Source organism: Solenopsis invicta, chromosome 6 (assembly GCF_016802725.1).
Source record: "Solenopsis invicta isolate M01_SB chromosome 6, UNIL_Sinv_3.0, whole genome shotgun sequence".
Taxonomy (NCBI): Eukaryota; Metazoa; Arthropoda; class Insecta; order Hymenoptera; family Formicidae; genus Solenopsis; species Solenopsis invicta.
In genome coordinates this window covers 22,010,493-22,033,149 of record NC_052669.1, presented here as the reverse complement: position 1 = coordinate 22,033,149, position 22,657 = coordinate 22,010,493, and the positions used below count along the sequence as shown (strand labels likewise).

Genomic DNA, 22,657 nt, shown 5'->3' with positions numbered 1-22,657 from the left:
AAACTTTTGGCGGCAGTCGGGAGTTTTTTTTATTAAAAATTATTTATTTAATTTTCTATTACTAAAAATTATAAGAATTAAAGTAAATCAAAAGTTTATTTTTATTGGTGAAAATAGATATTAACGGCAAGTTCTTAACTTTTTCAACATCACAAATAATTTTAATTCTTAAAAATTAATGCTCAGTTTATAAAAAAAGCAACAAAAGAAACATACGCATCAGCATTCTTGCTCGTCATTCACTCGACGGCAAAATGACAAATATAAGTGACTTTTAAGTGTTTTCTTATCATTAGATTATTCGCGAGATTGATTATTCAAAACACGAGTAATATTTTATATTTTGTGGCACAGCAAACAAATTTTGTATAAATTTAAGCATATTTATAGCATTATTATATATAATATTATGCATTTATTATACATGCAATTATTTATATTTCTACTATGAGTTATCTGTTTTACATGTATCTTGTGCATAAATCTAAAATAGTCAGTCTGTTATCGTGTGCAGTTACGTGCAGCTGGCAATATATTAGGGTGAGTCAAATGAAAACGAGATAGACTGTATACTTACGTTATATAGTCTATCTTGTTTTCATTTGACTCATCCTAATATAATATCAAAAGAATGCGATTTAATTAATTTTTTTTTTTTTATATATTTTGGTGAATAAATTTTAAGTTAATTCTTTAATTAACATTGATCGTAATTAATTAAGATAACGATAGTCAATTCATTATTTTTGAGTGTTTAAATCAAAATTTATATAAAATTACGGAAAAATGCGCGTGTTATCACTGATTTTCCTTTGGTTGTTGTATCTGTCAATTTGCGATGGATATCGTTTGCTCGGACTATTTCCTTTTCAAAGCAAAAGTCATTTCGCTATGGCCGAACAACTGATAAAGGGCCTGGCTCGGAAGGGCCATCAGATCGACGTGGTCAGCAGTTTTCCGTTGAAGAAGCCTTATCCAAATTACACCGATATCGTGACAGTGCCAATAACTATTGAGTTGGTGAACAAAATTTCCTATGAAATAATGAAGCGCTCTTTCAGTGTAAATCCGACGTACGCTATTGGGACGGGAGCAGGTAACGATCTCTGCAAACTTTTAGAAAATCCAAAAATAAAAGAGTTGGCGCAGCCAAAAAATCCACCTTACGATGCAGTGATAATGGAGGTACATAATAGAAAACCATATTCCCTCTAAATTAGTAATAAAAATTTATCTAGCTAATGTAATGCAATATTATATTTTAAATTATTGTTTTTTTACTTCTTTTGATAAAAGCTTTTCTTATGAATCTAATAATATTCGTTAATTAATATTTAGCATCTTATACAATGAAATAAATACTCTACTTCATTTGCCTTTTTAGGTTTTTGCCGCTCAATGTTTCGGTATCATCGCCCACTTATTGAAAATTCCAATGATCGGGATTGTTCCCATAGGAATGCTGCACCCATGGCTACCTCACATAATTGGTCAACCTGAGAATCTGGCCTTCGTGTCGAATGACAATTTAACCGCCCCTTTAAGTTTCGGGAAACGTCTATGTAATGTCTTGTGCACGCTTCACAACAAGTGGTATTTCGATTACTTGACGACACAGGTACAAGACAGGTTGATAAGGAAGAACTTCGGACCGGACATGCCGAGTGTACGAGAATTGGAGAGAAAGTTGTCGCTGATCCTTATCAATTCTCATATCACGCTGCATGGGATACAGCCGAGGACACCTGCCGTGGTGGACGTGGGAGGCCTTCACGTCCAGACCGAGAACGAAACGTTGCAACCCGTAAGTCGAATCGACTCTTACGATTCGTTTTCGTGGCCGTTTTCACTTTTCGTTGTAGCGCAAGCCAATAGATCACGAGCTCGTAAGTATGATACTTCATAACTTAAGTATTCATTCAGTTACCAGGTATCATACGTATCGTATAAAACGGTAAATAATTTGCCACAAAGTAATAAGTTTATGATGGTATCAACCACATGCGTTTATTAATAAAGAAATCTTGCTACCTCATATCAGGAACCTATCCCATAACAGACAACTCCACTCTATTAGCAAATAGTATGTTTGCTGACAGAAATTATTATAATTATTCAGATATTCAATTTCTTTAAATAATGAATAACCTTCTTACTATCTAAATCAACTACATAATAAATTTAATTTAAATACATATTTCTATATACTTACTTTGTTACGACTTTTTTCATTTACATTACTAATGAAAATGACGGGCAATTTGTACATATTTTATTTAAATTTCAATTTATTAAATTTAATAAATTTACTATTAAATCTTTTTTTATTATAATTATTAAAATCATAATATCATTTTATTATCAATAAAATGTAATTCATTACTTTCCTGACAACTACATTTTGATTTGAATTTCAATTTTACTTAAATTTATTAATTATATATGAATATCAATTAAATATGAATATCTAATTAATTAGGAAATTTTCACGGTTTATTTCCATAGCGCCGTGACATTGTCTCTTTTGTAGGAACTAAAGAAATGGATGGACGACAGCAAAAATGGTTTCATATATTTCACTTTTGGCTCGATGATGATGATCGAGACGTTTCCACGCGAGTTCCTGAAGGTCCTTTACGCCTCCTTAGGCAAAATAGCACCCGTGCGGGTTTTAATGAAGATACCATTTCCAGAGAAATTGCCACCCGGTTTGCCCAAAAATATTTATATATCTTCTTGGCTGCCGCAGATTATGATATTAAGTGAGTATCATTCTATTTAGTTATATTATTTCTGCGTATTGCAATATTTTATTTATAAAAGTTTTATCAGCAGAATGAAATATTCAACTCTTCCTTTTGTATTTTTGCTTTATTTTTGTATAAATAAATTATAAATTTATTTAAATTTAAATTTAAATATTCAATTTCAATATAAGAATTTATGAATAATATAATATTTATAAATATTTATACAGTTTTACTGTTCTGATTTTCCTTAACTGTCACAGGCAAAAAAAAAAACAAAATAAATCATTACATAATAATTGTAAATGTTATTATATTTATTATAAATATTACCATAATAATAATTTATTATTATTAATATTTATAGTTTAACATTAATATGTTATTATTAACATTAAAGTTAAAATTTTAATATTATACTTATATTAATATTATCAGTAATATTAATTTTTTGTTATTATTGATAGTATTGTGAAATATATTAATAATTATATACTAACTTTAAATATCCCAAATATATTCAAATTATTGCAAATTGCCTTTTCTTAATTAAAATTGGGGAAATTATAAAACTATCTAATATGAATGAATCTTGTCCTAGAACATTCTAATGTAAAACTCTTTATCACTCATGGCGGACTCATGAGTATGCAAGAAGCGATATCGTGCGGTGTCCCAATGATCGGTATACCGCTTTTCTTCGATCAATTTAATAACATCAATGCATGCGTCGCCAAAAACATTGCCATACGACTGGACGTCGATACAATTACCGAAAAAAGCATGGATGCGGCCTTAAATGCAATATTAAAAGACCCTCTGTACAGGTAGATTAGATGCTATGTCTTGTTTTATGATAATTTTATTATTATCGCTAATTATCACTCGGATAAGGATTCTATGTATACTTGAGATAACGTATGCGTAACTTGTTTATGTTTTCTTATTTTTGCAAAATAATGCTTGTGTTTTATTTTTATCTTAAATTTGTATGCATAGAATTTTTTATGACCTTTTAACGGCTATCGAATACACTTTTATAATTTATTTTTACTTCAGGGAAAATGCGCGGAATCTATCTCAACGATTCCTCGATCGACCAATGAATGCTATTAACACAGCTACTTATTGGATCGAGTACGTCATCAGGTACGGCGAAAATTCTCTGCGTTCGCCCGCGGTGGATATGACCTGGTGGCAATTGTCTCTCGTCGACGTGTTCGGATTTCTCCTGCTTTGCGCAACAATCGTTATCATTGTAGTAGTATTCATTGCGCAATTCATGTTGAAGTTGATACACAAAGATACTACTACATTATATTCAAGAAAGTTAAAAACAAATTAATCATTAATTATTAAAAATTGTGTTGCACATTTTGCTTTTTATAATATTTATTGTATATTTCTGCACAGAAATTTATCAAAGAAAAGATAATTATATGTCTTACTTAATAAAAATATTAATGAGGGATATAATAAAGGAGATTCGCATTTGTATCGATGCATAAATCGCACTTCGATATTCTCTAACAAATATTTATTAAACGTAATATAATTTTTCGATAGATTCTTTTTATTATAAATCATGCTCTAAGTAATAAATATCTTTTAACACAGTCTAAACTATTAAACAACATTTTCACAAATATAATTTATTTCATTTTTAATATAAAATATTGATTATTATCAAAGTTATTGAACAAAATGTAAATAGGTGACCATATTACTATGTATCTTGTTCTCTAATATATTTCGAATTTTCCGCTTTTGTACTTCTCTTTTTTTTATACACTTTTTCTTTTATAGCTATGACATATATATTATGTGAAAAGTATATGTGCCCCGTTTGTAAAAATTTGTATATATAACTATACTTACTACTGTTTTAATTGTTAAAAATAAAGTTTAAGTCAACATGAAATATTAATACAGCGTGGGGCAAATTTAAATTAAAAGAAACGGTCATTTTATTTGCATCAACCAATACATTTATTTGATTTGGTAATTTTATGAGTTTATTTTCATTTACAAACATTTAAAATTACAACATAGAGCGAGAAAAAGATTTATATTCTCTAATTCTATTTATTTTATAGATATATTTTGATTAGTATCAAACTGTTGTATTAATTCTAATACACGATCGAATACAAGAGTTTTAGCGTTGATTGCCCATGTAAAATCTACGTGGTTGAAGAATTTATATGGAACTTTTTCTGTTAGAAGAACGTTTGGTAAACGTTTACTAAGTTCAAGCACATTCTGAAATTAAAATAGACATAAAGAAAGAACAGTTTCAATAACAAGATTATTTAAATCTATGTAGAGTAGAAAATAAATCATCCACTTAACATAAATTATTTTTCTTTTACATTTTGTATTAAATTAAATTGAATTTTTTTATATTGTCAACAGTTAACATTATCTTCCTTTCGTTACGTTGTACAGAAATTTTTTTTTGGTTTTAATTGTAAGTAAAATTAAGGAATCAAGAACTAAAAAAGATATTACCTGTTCTCTAACAATCGCATCATTTTCTGCATAAAACATAACGATTGGAGCAGTAATCTTTTTGAGATCATATTCTGGGGGAGTTTTCTGTTTATATCGTTTATAATTTTCATTTATTCCATAATCATATTGCCGAAAATCTTCTGCAACAAGCGATATTATTCGTTCATTACATCTGTAAATACTTATCACAATATAATGTATGCGTATAAATTAATTTATAGAAAATTATAAAGAACTGCGTCCATTTTGGATTATTTGCGTTCAGTTATTTATTATATAACATTACGCAAATAATAATAGTAAGCATTTAAGAAAAAATAAATTTTGATCATCAAATCTTTGCCGAATGTAATTTCAACCTCCGAATAAATGTAATTTTATTCGTTCGTTATTAGGGCTGTTCAACAGATACGAGTATGTCACTGCTGTGCTTAAAAAGTATCTATATTATTTAAAAAATATTTAGCGTATCCTAAATGCCAAATGATCGATATGATATGAGCACAGTAAACTATAATACGAGCACTATGGCATTCTTGAAGTTTTTAACAGAAACAGTAATACTTCTTAATCTTTTCCTTTACTATTACGTTCTGTTATAAGGTAGACATGACATTTATTCCAAAATTCTAAGAGTCATGTTTAAATGTAAAATAAAAGATCTTTAAGTGATTGAAGGCGTAAAAGCATCACGTAAACGTTACAAAATAAAAACATCTGTGATAAACAGGTACAAAATTGCTTTTGGTGGGGGATTAAAGATCAAAACTTTTTTTTAATTTTTCAAACCATTAATGTCTTTAAAATTATATGTATATGATTAATGACGCGAATGGTTCAAAACCCTCTTATAAAAATGATTCTTTATATTTTTCAATAATATCTTATTTTAAACGACAACACTTGTACGTCAGAAATGTTTTATTTGTTTAACGTTATACATAAATTAGAATATTGTTTTATGCAAAATGGAATACTCACTTGTAAGAACATTTTGGTAATAATGTTCAAATGATTGTACAGAAGCACCAGCTGGACAATGAGATATCAAATATGGCAGGCTTGTCTATAACATAAACAATTTATATAGATGAAAAATTAGAATATAACTAATTAACTTTATTAAGAAAAGAAAGTAGAAAGTGGACATAATTGTCAATAAAATATAATTATAGAAAGTTTATGTAACATAATAAATAAAATATTTTGCCAATATAATTTAAACACAAATATTCCTGTGTACAAAAAATGTATATGTTTTTAAAAAAATTACATTAATATTAGACGTTTCAGTCGTGTGTTGGAACCATCTTTAGTAATAATCATTCTTAATAAATTTACATTGCATTATAATCAATAAAACGTTGATGATCAGTTTAATTATTGATCCATAATATTATTGCTCTAAATTGCCAGATTAAATAAAATTATAACGTGTTATAACGTGTGAATATGAATAAAAAATTATTTGATTGTCAAATCCACAGTCCAAGATTGTCAATAAATTATATGTTTAGTGTCATGCCACTATACGGGAATAATTTAGTTCTGTTACTCTATGAGGTTAAGTAATTAATTTTTATATCTATTTTATATAAGACCGCAATAAGACTCTGTACAATACAGATTTCGTAAAATTTTTGTGTTACAATGCCGTATGTTAATATAATTTTTAACACATTTAAACATTTTTTGAAAAATAATCGCAATTAGAATGCCTTATACGGCACTTAATAAATTAGGTATAGTATAATAAATTAATAAATTTGCTTGTGTTGGCAAAATATTATATTTATCTCTTGTGAACCTAAAAACCTACGATTTTTATATAATATAATAAAAGGTACTTAATAATTTTATATAAATTGTATTACATTGTATTTTGTAATACGCAACTCACAGTATTAAGTTGTGCTGGATCCGCACCGGCCAATACGAAAAATATAGTAACGCAAATACTCTGAGTTATCATATTATCATTACATAATATTTTTCCCATTGTAACAATTGTTAAAGATTGTGGAAGGACATCGTATATTTGATGGTTTTCTAAAACTTTCTAAAATATGTGAAACAAATATTCAAGCGTTAGCTCATAATAACTAAAATTGCTAACACATTAAATAGTAAAAACAATGACTGTTTAATCTTCTTTTATTTTAAACATTAATGCTTGCAGTAAATATGATTACGAAACTTACCTTTACTATTGGGAAAATGTTAGCAATTTCGTTTAATGTAGGTGATATTTCTATCCAAAGAACAGCTGGAGCCATTAAAATGGCCATTTTTATTTTTACATTGTATTCCGGTTTTGTTGATAAAAGAGCAAATAATGAAGTAGTTCCCATTGAATGACCGATATAGTATAAATCTTTTTGCTCTGTATATTTTAAAATGTAATCAAACATAGCCGGCAGATCTTTTGTTCCAACCTCGTGATAACTAAAAAAATAAAAATCAAGATATTTTACAAAAAGTATTTGCTCACTTTCTTCTCCTCTTTGACAAATACAAATCAATTTACAATGAGAAGAGGATTGTAAAATAAAAAAAATGTATAATCTTGTTAAAAAGTATAAATTTTAAGTCAATACCAGTGCATATGCGCCTTTACAAAACGTGTTATAGCGCATGTTCTTTTCATTTTTATATGTCTTTGTTGCATTTTTCTTTACAAATTTTTGATATTATATTTATATTATTTAAATTCTGTTTGCTATAAGTAACAATAACTTTACCGTTTTTTTTATTGTTAGTTTAAAAATGTCACTCATTTTTACGCAGTATTTAGATTTTTTCCATGTAAACTAGATTTTCAAACATAAACCAATGGTTTTTCAAAATAATTTTTAATGTAAAACTTTAAAGAGTTAAGTACCTATACTGCCAGAATTTGCGATCGTATATCGTCATATTTACATGCGATCTACAATAAGTATTTCCTCTCATATTGCCGACCCATACATCATATCCTTGATCTGCCAATAGAAACGCTATAACAAAAATAATAACAAGCTAATGTGCTAAAAAGCAGATTGTTCCAAAGAAATATAAACCGTAATTTCTCAAAAGAATTAAAGTTATTTTTTAAGCGTCAAAAACATTATTATTTTTTAAAACTTAAAATTCATATTTTAGTGATTAAATTCTATTTAATTGCAACACATTAAAGAATAACTAATTTTCTATTATTTTTTTGCATCTTTTTGAAATCTAATACAATTTTGATAAAACTTTTTATATTCAATAATTTATAGTTTAAAAGTTTACATTATTAAATGAGTAAAAAAATGTTGATAACGTTTTCAATAAACGTACATAATAATTTCTTAAATACCGAAAAGCTTTAATTTTTTTGTAACTTCTGTTGAAATTCGTAGGCTTGTATTCATTATATTATATTATGCACATGTCGTCGTCAACGTCAGAAGATTGTTGAAAGTTTAATTTGGCTTTAGGGTTGAAATCACTTCGTTTCACCTTTAAGTAGGTGCGATGGCCACAGTATCCCAAATCATCGATTTAATTATTACCTTGCTATTAGTGATCTTTACCAATTGACGTGACAATGATGGCTAATTTAAGTTAAAGCAGTAAATAATGACAGAGCGTCAAATGTGCTAAAATGTTGTCAACACTTTCTTACTTATATTTTGATTTTAGTGTTAAACCTAATCTATGATTAGTTCTTTGCTTCCTGTTTCTTTTTTTTGGCCTATTGCTCTTTGGCATATTGCTCTTCGCAAAGTTTCATCGAAGTTGGTAATAAAAAAGAAAAATTCTAGAGACAAGAAAATACGATAAGTAATACGATTGTTGATAAAATATTATGAAGAGACAAAAAGAGAGAGATATACCTATATACATATACGTATAAAATAGATAAAAAGTAAGGAATAGAAAGCAAAGAGGATGTTGTGGATTAGCTCTTAACCAACTGTCTGACACTTTTTTATATATCTCTCATACAATATATTACTTTTCTTTACCTATCTTATGCAACATAACACAGCATTGCTTTATGTAATATAATATTAAAATCGTCATTATCGGCGTAAATTTAACGCAATATTTTCTCAAACGTTGCAATTATGCTCTTGATAATATATGTATTTGTAAATTATAAAATGCACAAACGTGTGTTCGTGTGTGTGCGAGCGCGTATTTTATAAATTGCTACAAATACTTACGCACACACGCACGCATGTAAAGAGAAAAGGAAAGAGCAAAGTCTGTAATTTCAAAATTTACTTCTCTATTAAGAAAATTATAATTTGAAATAATTTTCTGTATTTTTAATTCTAGTTGTCTTATTTTGCACTCAATATTTTGTATATGATGAAAGTTTTATATAAATTTTATTTTAAAATGTTATTTAGTTAAAAAACATTTATATATACACACGTTTTCCCTAATTGTAAGCTATATGCTTCACTAATAAATTGTATTCAAATATAATACAAATAAATGCAAGAAAGAAACCTTATTCCGAAATAGATATGTACAATGTATTGTTCACAAGTCTTATGTTTAAATCGTTTCTCAAAATTAATTCGTTTTTGTCTTGTGTATGATATAACGTAGTGTATGAAACAATTTTAAGATAGAGATCTGAGAAATAATATTTCAAAGTCTGATTTTAAAATTTCTTCTTTTATACTTCTGCACGTTTCTGTGTAATGTTTGATCCAATAATATAAATTTAATTTTACTAATAAAATATGTTATAATAATGACAATATTTCTTTAGAATATTGTTTCTAACTGCTTACTTAAGTAATTTTTTACATCCTATCTACTCAAATGTTAAATATAGCGACCCATCTTTTGCAGGTTTGGAATTAACACAGCATTCTATTCAAATACATATTATAAAGGTTTTTTTAACTATTTTGAATACGTGTTTGTTTCCGAAATTTGTAAGTCATCATTACACGTACATAAAACTTTTTTGTTTATTTTCACTTTTATTTAAAAACACTGTAACTTAATTAAATTTAGGCAATTTAAACTACAACTGACAGTATTGTAATTACGGATAATATATTTTAATATGTCTATCAATAAAGAAAGCGTTAGTTATGTCTACTGAAACTCTATCAAAACTTTTGCACTCACATAATAAAATAATATTAAATATATTATTGATATTTTTGTAAAAAAAATGCTTGATACATTTTCAAAAAAACGTATTTACAAAATCAACAGAGTAACAATAATTTTTAAGCTCTAAATTTTTTTGGAAAGTTTTTTTCACTAAAATATGATAAAATTTTACACGATGCTTTAAATTGACTCGCATATTGCATTAGAATTGCTATCAGTAAATACATACCAAGATCTTTTTTGGGGCCATATATTACCCAGGCATCAGATGAACACAAAATAGCATGTTCAAGGAATACAATTTCTTTTTTTATCTTGTTATTTAATAATGGACTTCCAGGTATCCTATGTATTTTCAAGTTATAACCATCCTCTGTTGTAACGTTATGCTCTTCAGCAGGATAGCCATATTGTTCCACCATGCCAATCTACGTAAATAATAATATATGTAACACCCACGAAAGATATCGTCGTTTCATCTGAATGATTTCAAAATATCAACAAATATTTATACGAAATTCAGAGATCGTTAACAATGATAAAATATGACATGCCGTATAACTTATTGTACATATATTTATTATAGAGCTAAAGTGAGTCTTAATAAAAGATACATACTAATTCGATTAAAACGATTTGTTACTTACGAAATCCAATACTTTTGTATTGATTGTCATTCTTTCGATTGGATTCATTTTTCTTACTTTCATTAAACCAGAATCCTTAGGAAATACAAGATTTAGAAATTCGTCTTGAAGAAATGACATGTCCTGCCAGAATTGCGATTTTCCCTCTGGGAATGTCATAATAAGTATGAGTGCAAACTGAATAAATTTCATATCTGTTGTTACCTTATTTGTCAATTTAAGATTATAAGAAAACAAAATGGATTGCAAGAAAAGCCGTATTGTAAGTTGTAAATAATGTCAATGGAAATACTTTTCGTGCTCCTGTGCAGTATGCAGTCTGCAATGAGAAACAGATGAGATGAGCATTGATCGATAATAATTAACAAAATTTCATTTTAACAAAGTTTTAATTTTGTATTGTAGAAGGAAAGCAGTTATATATTAAAAATTTCTCCAAATATGGATTTGAAAATAATAATTAAAACGTATATAAACAAATGTTGCATGTTTAGGTACGTCAAATTGATATCAAGTGACAATTTTGGTGTCATTTTGATGTCAAAATGACAACAAAGATGGCAATGTGCTATCTGGGATTTATAAACTTTTCAATTAACAATTGAAACTATTAATATCAAGATCCATATAAAAATAACTCAAAATAAAGTTAGATACGAAATAAATAACAAGTGGGAATTAAAGGAAATTTTATGTGCGTAATATATGCAGAAGATACTAGCGAAAATGGATACTGGAGTAGAGAGAAGAATAAAAGGTTGGATAATTTATTAACAAAAATCCTTTCTACATTTTAAGAGAAATTTTTCATATCCAAGATATTTTACATCAGTGTATTCTTATTTAAGAATATTCATAAAATATTGGATAAAATATTTGGCTTTCGGTGACCTTATATCGATATACTCTTTTGTATTTTATCTCTGAATATATTTTTTAAACATAATTTTTTTGTACAAATTTTCTTTATAATCTTTACAAGAAAGTTCTAACAAGTTGCTCTTTCAATGAACTTTAGAAATTTTACAAATATATGCAAATAATAATAAATTTATAAATTATATCTCCATACATATTTTAGATTTTCTAAAATCAAACAAATAAAATTAAGTAAGTAAATCCTTTGAAAACAAAAAAACTTCTTTCTTTCTCTCGATTAATACAATTATTTAATAAAAGGTTGGTACAAAATTCTATGGTTATATATAAAATAACAGTATACACATGTTTGTTATATAAATATAATACTCTTTTTTTGTTTGATGTACATATATAAAATATTCACCACGTACTTGATTAAAAAAAAAAATGTAGAAAATTGTAGGAAACGTTTCTAGATGCCAGAGAATCCTTAAGTATTTAGCGATACAATAGCGATTTACATGATTATCGCAACCCACAGTATACACACAACAGTATATTACAAGAAGTATGCGTCTAGTATAAGAGATAATGTAAAACTACGAATAACGATCAGCTGCGTTCATCGAAATATATACTCACAATGTGTGCAGTGAAGAAACTTGATATTTTCTCCCTTCCATTCAACTTCTTTTTGTCTTTATTATTTTATAAATTTATTTATATAAATAAATTTTTAACAGTTTTTTAAAAACCGTTTTTCTTTATTTTTTTAATCACTTCTATGCTCTCAGTAAAATATAATAATTTTTCAAAAATATCAAAATATTACATTTTAACCAAATAACAAGAATTATAATTAAAAATATATGTTGCAAAATTAGGTTTTTTTATAATAAATTTGTACACATACTGAAAAAAAATTTTCTTTAGTTCAAATAATTTCTTTGATGTAAATGGTTATTATTATAAAACTATTTTCAAATTTTGAAAATATTTTTTCTAATCAAAGAAATGATATTAAAAGAAAGATTTATTGAAAATAAAAATTTTTGTCAGTGTGTTTTTTGCTGTTAAAAATTTATTTTTTTAATATTGTAACATTAAGTGCTACAAGTTCTAGCTCCGTTACTATATTTTTTTGACTAACAACTTATATATCTTATATTGTGAAAAGGCGTACGTGTCACAACTTTGGTTGTAAAGGATACCTGAAGTATTTTTACAGTCTGACCAATTGACTTTAATCCTTTAGACTTGCAGAATAATACTTCCACATTACAAAAATGAACAGTGAATGCGATTAGACATAATCATGTTGTGAACTTTTAACTCATTATTATTTAAGAATGGTTGACTTTTTTAGTGTTATTAACTGATTATGTGTATAAATTGACTACAAATATTATTAATATATATGTGCAAGCATCCATAGGATAATTAGCAAGCATAATATATTGTAAACAAAAAATAATTTGTAAAGGTCATCAAAACTACAACTTATTGAAATTTTTATATAAAAATTATAAAGAAAGCTTACATTCAGATTATCTTTAAAATATATATTTAATTATAAAATACAAAGAAAGAGAATTGAGAAAGACAAATATTTTATCCGATATTTTATCTATTCTTAAATGAGAACACACTGATGTAAGACATCTTGGATATGAAAAATTTCTTTTAAAATATAATATGAATGTTTTCTTGGAAAATTACCTAACTAATCTATTCGTCATTCTATCTCATGAGTATGCATTTTCCGTAATGTCTTTCACATATATTATACATATGAAATCTTTGAGTGCATTTCGTATCTAATTCTATTTTGAATTACTTTTACATAGAATGTAACACCAATAGTCTCTATTGTTAATCGAAAGATTTTATAAAGATTTAAAAAAGCTATATTTGTTCATATGTGTTTTAATTATTATTTTAAAATCCATATTTGTAGCAATTTTTCATATATAACTGCTTTTATTATTTCTGCAATAAAAAATTAAAATTTTATTAAAATAAAGTTTTTAAATTATTATCTATCAGTTTTTATCGCATCTATTTTTCATTGCAGATGCAGACTGCATACTGCAAAGGAGGAAGTTCACAAAAAATATTTCAAGTGACATTGTTTACAATTATTAAAATTTTCCTTACAATAGAGTAGAGCGCTGATGCTAGCACCGCTTGTACTTCTTTGCTGGATACTTTCGGGTCTTCGATTGGTTACATGTTACATGTCGCCTAAGGTGCTGCGTGTGTACATACACCGCTGAAGATATTTTCGCCGCTCACGGCGTTTCTTTGCACGAAGATGCTCGTCACTTGGCTGGTGTTACTCGTGCGATGTATCAGTCTGTGGAAACTGATCAATATCGTTCTGTGAGTACGGTCGTTCTCTTATTCCTTCGGAAACATTACAGATAAGTATATCTAATGACAAAAACTGTAATGTAAAAGACACAAATTTGTAAATTATAAATAGAAATATACTATTAAGGTCCATATACTAAAGTAACTCTACCCTATATGGTCTATTTTTTCTAACTTTTGCTAAGTTTAAAATTAAAAATTAATGGCCATATTCAAAGTTGGAAATATTTCTAAAATTTAATGTATAAATATAAGACAATTTCAAATATTTATGTGTATGCGGTAAAGAATTTCAGAAAAAATATTGTTTAGATTGTATTGGATACATTATACATGGCCCAATTATGTTTTCCTCCTTTTCATAAAAGGTGTTAAAAAAATGGATAATATAGCAATCCAATGTTACAAAAGATTATTAACATGTTGACAGGTTTATTGATACAAAATATAAGAATACACAAGAAACTATTTTTGTCAATTATTCATTAAATCTTTTAAGTGATTTTCAGTGGTCTTTATTATCAACATTTAAAATTACAACGTAGAGTAAGAAAAAAATTTATATCTTTTAATTTAATTTATTTTAAAGATATATTTTGATTAGTATCAAACTTTTGTATTAATTCTAATATACGATCGTATAAAAGAGTTTTAGCGTCGATTGCAATAACGTAATCCAAGTGGTTGAAGAATTTATATGGAACTTTTTCCGTTAGAAGAACGTTTGGTAAGCGTTTGCTAAGTTCATACACATTCTGAAAATCAAAAACATATAAAGATACAATAACTTTAAAAATAGGATTATTTGAATCTATGAAGAGTAGAAAATAAATCATTCACTTAATATAATCATTTTTTTTTACATTTTGCATTCAATTTAATTGAATGCTTTTAGATATATTATCGACAATTACATCATCATCATTTCGTCATATTTGTATAGTATATAAATTTTTATTTTGCTTTTAATCAAAAGTAAAAATTAAGGAATTAGAAAATAAAAATATTATTACCTGTTTTGAAACAAGAAAATCATTTTCTGCATAAAACAAAACGATAGGAGCAGTAACCTTTTTAAGATTATATTCTGGGGGAGTTTTCTGTTGATATCGTCTATAATTTTCATCCATTCCATAATCATATTGTCGAAAATTTTCTACAACAAACGATATTATTTATATATTTATAAATATTTATTACAATATATATGTATGTGTATAATAATAAATTTATAGAAAGTTATAAAGAATTTTGCCCATTTTGAGCTATTCATGTTCAGTCATCTATTATGTAAAATTGTGCAGATAAAAACATAGATTTTGATTTTTAATCCACAATCCTTTGTCGAAAATAGTTCTAATAAATGTCATTTAATACGTTCGATGGCTCATCATCAAAGCTGTTCAACAAATATGTCATTGCTGTACTTAGAAAGTATACATATGTCGTTGAAAAACTACTTAACAAATCTCTTATATCGATATGATATGGGTATGGTAAACACCATACAAGTGCAGTAATATTCTTTAATTAATATCATCTATTTTTTTACTATTACGTTCTGCTACAAAGTAGACATGATATGGTATTTTATTAACATATCTGGACTGTATTTGAACTTTAAGAAATGTTGGATTAACAAATTGATATAATAATTAACGATTAACAATTTCTATACCACGTCTGATTGTGAGTTCTATTCTGTATCGTTCATTTTAGACTACCTGTGTTTTATAATAAGATTTAGTCTTTATTATAGATATTGATTTGATACCAATATTTATAAAATATAAATCGTTTTCTCTAAATATTCAAACTATATAACATTTATTCTTAAATCTTTAGGAGAAGGTAACAATAAATCAAAAATAGGAGCCATGTCCAACTGTACAATAAAAAATCTTTTGATGATTGAAAACATGAAAAAATCATGTAAACATAAATTGCAAAATAAGGATATCTATAATAAAGAGTACAGAACTACTTTTGGCAAAGGTTTGAGGATCTAACCTATTTTTAATTTTTAAATCATTATTATCTATAAAATTATATATGATTAATGACAGGACACGGACGGCCCAAAACTCTTATTAAAATGGGCAAAATTCTTTATATTTATAATGTTATCTTAAACGGCAACGTACTCTGGAAATGTTTTATTTATTTAACGTTATATATAAATTAGATTATTGCTTTATGCAAAGTGAAATACTCACTCGTGAGAATATTTTGGTAATAATGCTCAAATGCTTGTACAGAACTACCAGCTGGACAATGAGAAATCAGTTCTGGCAAGCTTGTCTATGACATAAATAATTTATATATGTATAAAGAAAAATTCAGAATAAATATAACTAATTAAAAATAAAGGGTAAGATATGGACATAGTTGTCACAATAAATTTATGTATAGTTTACAAAAAATCTTTTTTTTCCAAATTGCTATAAAAAAACCAGAAAAATTCCGATTTCTTTCTAAAAAATTACTCTTGGGCAAAAAATTGCTATTTTCTATGTAAGTGACATGCTACCTAATTTTCTAATATTATTAAAGTAAGACACCATGTATAAGTGCTGGAATTAATATTGAGCTAATTTTTATATTTTATATTTGGAATCTCGTACATCACTTGAGATTTAATAATTAACAAAATTTTTAAACAAACTTTTCTAAGAACAAATGTAATTTTAGCAACTAGTTTAAAGACTAATTTAAGTTAATATTTATATTAATTATTTGAAGAATTTTTTTAGAATATTAGTAATTATCAAGAAACATAAACGTTTTATTTTATTTAAAAAATACATTAATTGTGTTTTTATTTATTTTTGTGACCGTTTTCTAGTTATTTTTTATTAACACAGATTTTTAACTCTAGTTTGCCATATCCTGATCCGGTGAAATCCTGAAGTGTAAACTCGTTTTATAATTTACTTCTTCCTGTATATTGTTATAAATTTAATTATTTTAAATTATTCTCTCGACTTGTTACTATTTTATGAACATAAAATTTAGACCATGTATTATTTAATTTTTGCAATATAAGTTTTAAAATATTAATTTTAGAATGAAAGTGACAAGACAAAAAATAGAGCTGTCTCATGAATAGAAGTATATGGCAAACTACAAATTCGAACATAAGTGTGGCGAGCTAAAGTTAAAAAATTATATCATAAAACAGGTAACTTTGATACTGATGAGTTATAGTATAACAATTTTTGAATTTTTTCAATAAATTTTGTATCCTTGAAAAAAAATTGAAATAATCTGCACAAAAATTAAAAAGTCTTTAAAACTAAATTTATATAATTATAGATATAAGTAAAAAATTTATATAACATAATATAATAAAAAATATATAATAAATTTTAAACAAATTGTATTGTAATGCTTTATATTTTGTGTTATGTAACTTACAATATTAAGTTGAGCTAGATCCGCACCGGCGATTGAAAATATTATAGTGATGACAATACTCTGAGTTATCACATTATCATTAATTAATTTTGCTAACATAAGCGTTGTTAACGATTGTGGAAAAACATCGTATATTTTATGCTTTTCTAGAAATGGCTGGAATATAAGATAATCATTCAAGTGTTAGCTCATAATAACTGACACTATTGCTAGCATATTAATAATAAAAATAATGATTGCCTCAATTGTACTTTAAACATTACTGTTTGTATTAAATAGTATCTGATTTTGAACTTTACCTTTAATACTGGCAAGATCTGAACAAGTTCGTATGTTATACGTAATGTTTCCATCCAAATAACAACTGGAGAGAGACAAATGGCCATTTTTATTTTTTCATTGTATTCCGGTTTTGTTGATAGAAGGGCAAATAATGAAGTAGTTCCCATTGAATGACCGATATAGTATAAATCTTTTTGGTCTGTATATCTAAAGACATATTCGAATATAGCTGGTAGATCTTTTGTTCCAACCTCGTGATAACTAAAAAAATAAAAATCAAGATATTTTACAAAAAATATTTGCCCATTTTCTTCTCTTCTTTGACAAATACAAGCAATCAATTTACAATGAGAAGAGAATTGTAAAATAAAAAAAAAATGTATATCCTTATTTTAAAAAAATACAAAATGTAAGTGAATACTTATTACCCTTGCGTTTACAAAACGTGTTATAGCAATTCTTCTTCATTTTTATACACCTTTAATACACTTTTTTACAAATTCCTAATATTATATTGGTATCATTAGATTCTATTCACTGAAAATAACTCTAACGATAACTCTATCGTTTTGCTCCAATACAAAAATGTATCACTCATTCTTAAGCAGCATTTAGATCTTTTTGATGTAAAATAGATTTTTAAACATAATCCAATGTTCTTCAAAATAATTTTTAATATAAAACTTTAAAAAGTTAAATACCTATACTGCCAGAATTTGCGATCGTTTGTCGTCAAATTTACATGCGATCTACAATAAGTATTTCCTCTCATATTACCGATCCATACATCGTATCCTTGATCTGCCAATAGAAATGCTATAACAAAAATAATAAGTTAATATATTAAAAGTAGATTATTCCAAACAAAATATAAATCATTGCTTTTTTAAAATTTATATTACCTTTTAAAGCACCAAAAATATTATTATTTTTTAGAACTTGCTACAATTTCTATTTAATTGCACTTTAAATTAAAATATGGTATCTAATGTTAAATGATTTCTTTGCATGTACTCTTTGAAATCTAATATAACTATAAAAAAAATTTTTATATTTAACAGTTTATGAAAGTTTACATTATTAGGTGGAGACAGTGATGTTGAAAAAGTTTCAATAACAGGTTATTACGTTTCTTAAATGCAGAAACGTTTAATTTCTCTGCAGTTTCTTGTGTTAAAATTCATAGGTTTGTATCCACTAAATTGCAGACATTGTCATCGCCAACGTCAGAAGACTTCAAAGATTGATTTGAAGTAAAAATCATCTTGTTTAACCTTTAAGTAGGTAGCTGAGGTGGTTATAGCACCCGAAGAATAATTTCCTCAAACTTGTAAAATATTTTATATTTTTACATAGGTTGGCAACAGTTACATGTCGATGTAACTATTTTATTATCTTCTTATTATTGATCTTGACTTATTGATTCCAGGTAGCGTAAAGCATTGCTGCAATACTTCATGTTATCTCGGAATGGATCATTTATACTGAAGTAATAAACAATGACAAAGCGTCAAATGTGCTAAGATACTGTCAACATTTCACTTATCTACTTATATTTTTATTTTATTATTCTTTGAGTTATTAATTATTTAAATTTAAAACTAATCTATAATTAGTTTTTTGCTTTCTGTTTCTTTTTCTTGGCCTATCATCCCTTTGTCTCTTTACAATGTTTTAACGAAATTGATAAGGTTAATGTTGAATGCTAGAGACAAGAACGTGATAAGAAACATGATTATCAGTTAAATAAAATGAAGAAGCAAAAAGACAGTAAGTAAAAAACAAAAAAATAAAAAGCAAAGAGCATATTGTAAATTAACTTTTACTCAATTAACATTTTTATATATATTGTATCATATTATTTTTTATTATCTTCTTTATGCAACATAACACAGCACATGTATTATAAAATTAAAACTGTGTAAACGGTGTAAACTCTATATCTTAAAAGAGGTGGAGAGATTAATTATTATAAGTGTTACGTATGAAAAACAAAATTTTTCTTTTCTTTTCGCGCCATTTGTCTTAAAAACTTAATCGGCCATAGCGAACTGATTGTACCGTTTTTTCTGATAATACATTTTAATATATGTATTATTAAAGAAAGCGTTACTTACATCTATTGAAAACCTATCAATTCTTTTGCACTTATAAGATAATTCTAAATATACTATTGGTAATTTTGTTTTGAAAAAGTCTGATTAATTTTTAATAAAACATATTTATAATATCATTAGGCAACGATGATTTCCAAACTCTAAGACTTTTTAATAAAATCTTTTTTACAAAAATACTGGATGTAAAATTTTATATGTAACTGCGTTACATGCTATCAATGAATACATACCAAGATCTTTTTTCGGACCATAAAATACCCAGGTATCAGATGAAGCCGTAAGACCATGTTCAAAGAATACAATTTCCTTTTTTACATTGTTATCCAGTAATGGACTTCTGGGTATCCTATGTATTATCAAATTATAACCATCCTCTGTTGTAACATTGTGTTCTTCAGCAGGATAACCATATTGTTCTACCATGCCAATCTAGGTAAAAGAATAACATAATACATATATGTATCCATGAGAGATGTCGTTGTTTCACATCTTTAAGATTCTAAATATCAACAAATATTTATACAATATTTAGAGATTGTCAACGATGATAAATTAAAACGATGATAAATTAAAACGATCAAGTCATATAACTTATGCTACACTTAGAGCTGTTAAAAATAAAGTGGGACTTAATAAAAGATACATACTAATTTGATAAAAACGATTTGTTACTTACGAAATCCAATACTGTATTGTTCATCATTCTTTTGTTTGCATCCATTCTTCTTACTCTCACTAAACCAGGATCCTTAGTATGTAGAAAATTTAGAATATCGCCCTGAAGAAACATGTCTAGCGAGAATTGCGATTTCCCCTCTGAGCATGTCATAATAAGTATAAGTGAAAACAGAATGGATATCATATCTGCTGTCAACTTATTTGTTGTCATCTTCAGATTGTAAGAAAACAAAGTGGAATAGAAGAAAAGCCTTAGTTGTAAACAATGTCAATCGAAATACTTTTCGTATCCGTGTGCAGTATGCAGTCTGTAATGAAAAATAGATGCAATGAGCACTGATCAATAATAATTTAAAAATTTTATTTTAGCAAAGTTTTAATTTTTTAATACAGAATAAATATTTGTTTACAACAAATTAACTAAGAATAGGCCTAAACGGTCATAGTAAGGTCTTCGTGCTGAAATAACATTTATATATGTATTAATTTATTTTGAACTGCGCGTCGTTAACTTTGGATTCAAACAATTTTTGAAAATTAAAACATAATTAAATTGAAAATCAATTTGATAATAGTGATGCTAACTTGCATCTTTAAAATTTTCTACCCTCTAAGAAAGTAAAAAGTAAGTTGTTCTTTCAATGAGTTTTAGAAGATACAAATGATAATAGGTTTTTGAATAATTTTATTTCAGATTTTTTAGGTTATATAAATGAAATTAAATAAATAAATTCTTTGGATATTCTTTTACCATAGGAGCATGATTTACCGACGGACATGTATTTCTAATATATTATTATATTAGAAATAACAAATGCGTGATTCCATGATAAAACGTGGGAACAATCATCAATAAACACCCTGTATATGTGTGTACACACACACACACACACACACACATAGGGTGTCCTATTTTAAAAAATCTACCTTGACAATTCTTTAATGAAGCATTTTTAGCAAAAATGTTTCAGACAAAAGTTATATGGTTTCAAGGGAGTCATAAGATGGTGTCATTAATTTGACCTTGAATAGTTGCTTAAAAGACACTTTTAATTTTTTTAATGGGATTACCTACTTTTTATTGTATATTCTTGTAGCTTATCTCGAGACCTTTCCAAAACACTGCAAGAAAGTTTATTTTCGTTGAGTACTTTCCGAACTGTGAGGCTTGAAAGTTACAGTGTACCATTTTAGTTGTGTATGATATAAAATTAATCTTTAAGTATTAGAATAATAGCGATTTACATGCTTATCGCAACTTACAATACATATGCGTCTATTATAAAAGATAGTGTAAAACTGTTTACAATGATCACCTTCGTTCATCGAAATATATGCTCCGCAATGTGTGCAATGAAGAAACATGAAATTTTTGCTTTTTTATATAATTTTCTTTATTTTCACTATTTCGTAAATTTATTTACATAAATAAAGTTTTAGAAGACTTTTAAAAACTCTTTTTATTTATTCCTTTTGTTTAGTGGAATGTTGTAATTTGTTACATTCCTTGCGAGACGTTTCGTCGTCGCACACAAAGCACTGACTGACTGACTGATAGCTATCACACGGTACTATTAATCGGGTTTAATAATATGAAACTGGCCAATAAAGTGTATTTTTTCTAAAGATTGGAACAACTGTGATTGGCCAGTTTTATAACTTTGAATGTTATTAAAACCGCTTAATGGTGCCGTATAAATAGTCTGACAGGCCTCTTTCTAGCACTTTTAGTTCTCTCGTAGTGGGGAAAAGAAGTCGGGAACAAAAACGCAAGATGCCAGTGATTCAATGGAATATTTTCAAACACTAGCAAAACGACAAACGCGCGCGATACACATCTTTTATAAATCACAATTTATTCGATATATACGTAATTCTTGATAATTATCAAAACGCGATCTCCGCGATGATA

At 26.7% G+C, this 22,657-nt stretch overlaps 3 protein-coding genes across 7 annotated transcripts; 1 reads left to right on the top strand and 2 right to left on the bottom strand.

Annotated features, from left to right (window-relative positions):
* Positions 1–565: 565 nt before the first annotated feature.
* Positions 566–4,377, top strand: LOC105203837 (UDP-glucosyltransferase 2). The gene is made up of 5 exons (XM_011172755.3): positions 566–1,185; positions 1,385–1,804; positions 2,531–2,762; positions 3,349–3,574; positions 3,807–4,377. The coding sequence occupies exons 1-5, from the start codon at positions 787–789 to the stop codon at positions 4,090–4,092; spliced, it is 1,563 nt and encodes a 520-aa protein (XP_011171057.2). The 5' UTR covers positions 566–786; the 3' UTR covers positions 4,093–4,377.
* A 148-nt stretch (positions 4,378–4,525) lies between these two features.
* On the bottom strand, positions 4,526–12,503 carry LOC105203836 (lipase 3). 3 transcript variants are annotated; one of them, XM_026135818.2, is made up of 10 exons: positions 12,310–12,503; positions 11,222–11,336; positions 11,018–11,163; positions 10,600–10,798; positions 8,143–8,257; positions 7,463–7,706; positions 7,162–7,320; positions 6,243–6,327; positions 5,259–5,401; positions 4,526–5,009 (listed from the first exon to the last, which is right to left on the bottom strand). In XM_026135818.2, the coding sequence occupies exons 3-10, from the start codon at positions 11,135–11,137 to the stop codon at positions 4,833–4,835; spliced, it is 1,242 nt and encodes a 413-aa protein (XP_025991603.1). In that variant the 5' UTR covers positions 11,138–11,163; positions 11,222–11,336; positions 12,310–12,503; the 3' UTR covers positions 4,526–4,832. The 3 variants fall into 3 exon arrangements, with proteins under 3 accessions (XP_025991603.1, XP_011171053.1, XP_011171055.1); XM_011172751.3 differs by having other exon boundaries at positions 11,018–11,336; XM_011172753.3 differs by having other exon boundaries at positions 5,259–5,398; positions 11,018–11,336.
* A 2,247-nt stretch (positions 12,504–14,750) lies between these two features.
* On the bottom strand, positions 14,751–22,416 carry LOC105203835 (lipase 3). Of its 3 annotated transcripts, XM_011172748.3 has the most exons (10): positions 22,062–22,416; positions 21,821–21,867; positions 20,744–21,053; positions 20,298–20,496; positions 18,652–18,766; positions 17,968–18,211; positions 17,669–17,824; positions 16,468–16,552; positions 15,265–15,407; positions 14,751–15,006 (listed from the first exon to the last, which is right to left on the bottom strand). In XM_011172748.3, exons 3-10 carry the CDS (start codon positions 20,954–20,956, stop codon positions 14,830–14,832), a joined length of 1,332 nt encoding a protein of 443 aa, XP_011171050.2. In that variant the 5' UTR covers positions 20,957–21,053; positions 21,821–21,867; positions 22,062–22,416; the 3' UTR covers positions 14,751–14,829. The 3 variants fall into 3 exon arrangements, with proteins under 3 accessions (XP_011171050.2, XP_011171052.2, XP_039306693.1); XM_011172750.3 differs by lacking the exon at positions 21,821–21,867; XM_039450759.1 differs by lacking the exons at positions 21,821–21,867; positions 22,062–22,416 and having other exon boundaries at positions 20,744–21,076.
* Positions 22,417–22,657: the final 241 nt, after the last annotated feature.

Excerpts from the sequence above, each read along its gene's own strand:
- LOC105203836 (XM_011172751.3), bottom strand. The coding sequence starts at position 11,209 with ATGAAATTTATTCAGTTTGCACTCATACTTATTATGACATTCCCAGAG. Across the intron at positions 7,707-8,142 it reads CGCAAATTCTGGCAGTATAG|TTATCACGAGGTTGGAACAA; the intron begins GTACTTAACTCT and ends TTATTTTTTTAG. Across the intron at positions 6,328-7,161 it reads ATCCAGCACAACTTAATACT|ACAAGCCTGCCATATTTGAT; the intron begins GTGAGTTGCGTA and ends TTTATGTTATAG.
- LOC105203837 (XM_011172755.3), top strand. The coding sequence starts at position 787 with ATGCGCGTGTTATCACTGATTTTCCTTTGGTTGTTGTATCTGTCAATT. Across the intron at positions 1,186-1,384 it reads ACGATGCAGTGATAATGGAG|GTTTTTGCCGCTCAATGTTT; the intron begins GTACATAATAGA and ends TTGCCTTTTTAG. Across the intron at positions 1,805-2,530 it reads AGAACGAAACGTTGCAACCC|GAACTAAAGAAATGGATGGA; the intron begins GTAAGTCGAATC and ends TCTCTTTTGTAG.
- LOC105203835 (XM_011172748.3), bottom strand. The coding sequence starts at position 20,956 with ATGACAACAAATAAGTTGACAGCAGATATGATATCCATTCTGTTTTCA. Across the intron at positions 18,767-20,297 it reads TGGTCCGAAAAAAGATCTTG|CATTTCTATTGGCAGATCAA; the intron begins GTATGTATTCAT and ends TTTTTGTTATAG. Across the intron at positions 18,212-18,651 it reads CGCAAATTCTGGCAGTATAG|TTATCACGAGGTTGGAACAA; the intron begins GTATTTAACTTT and ends TTATTTTTTTAG.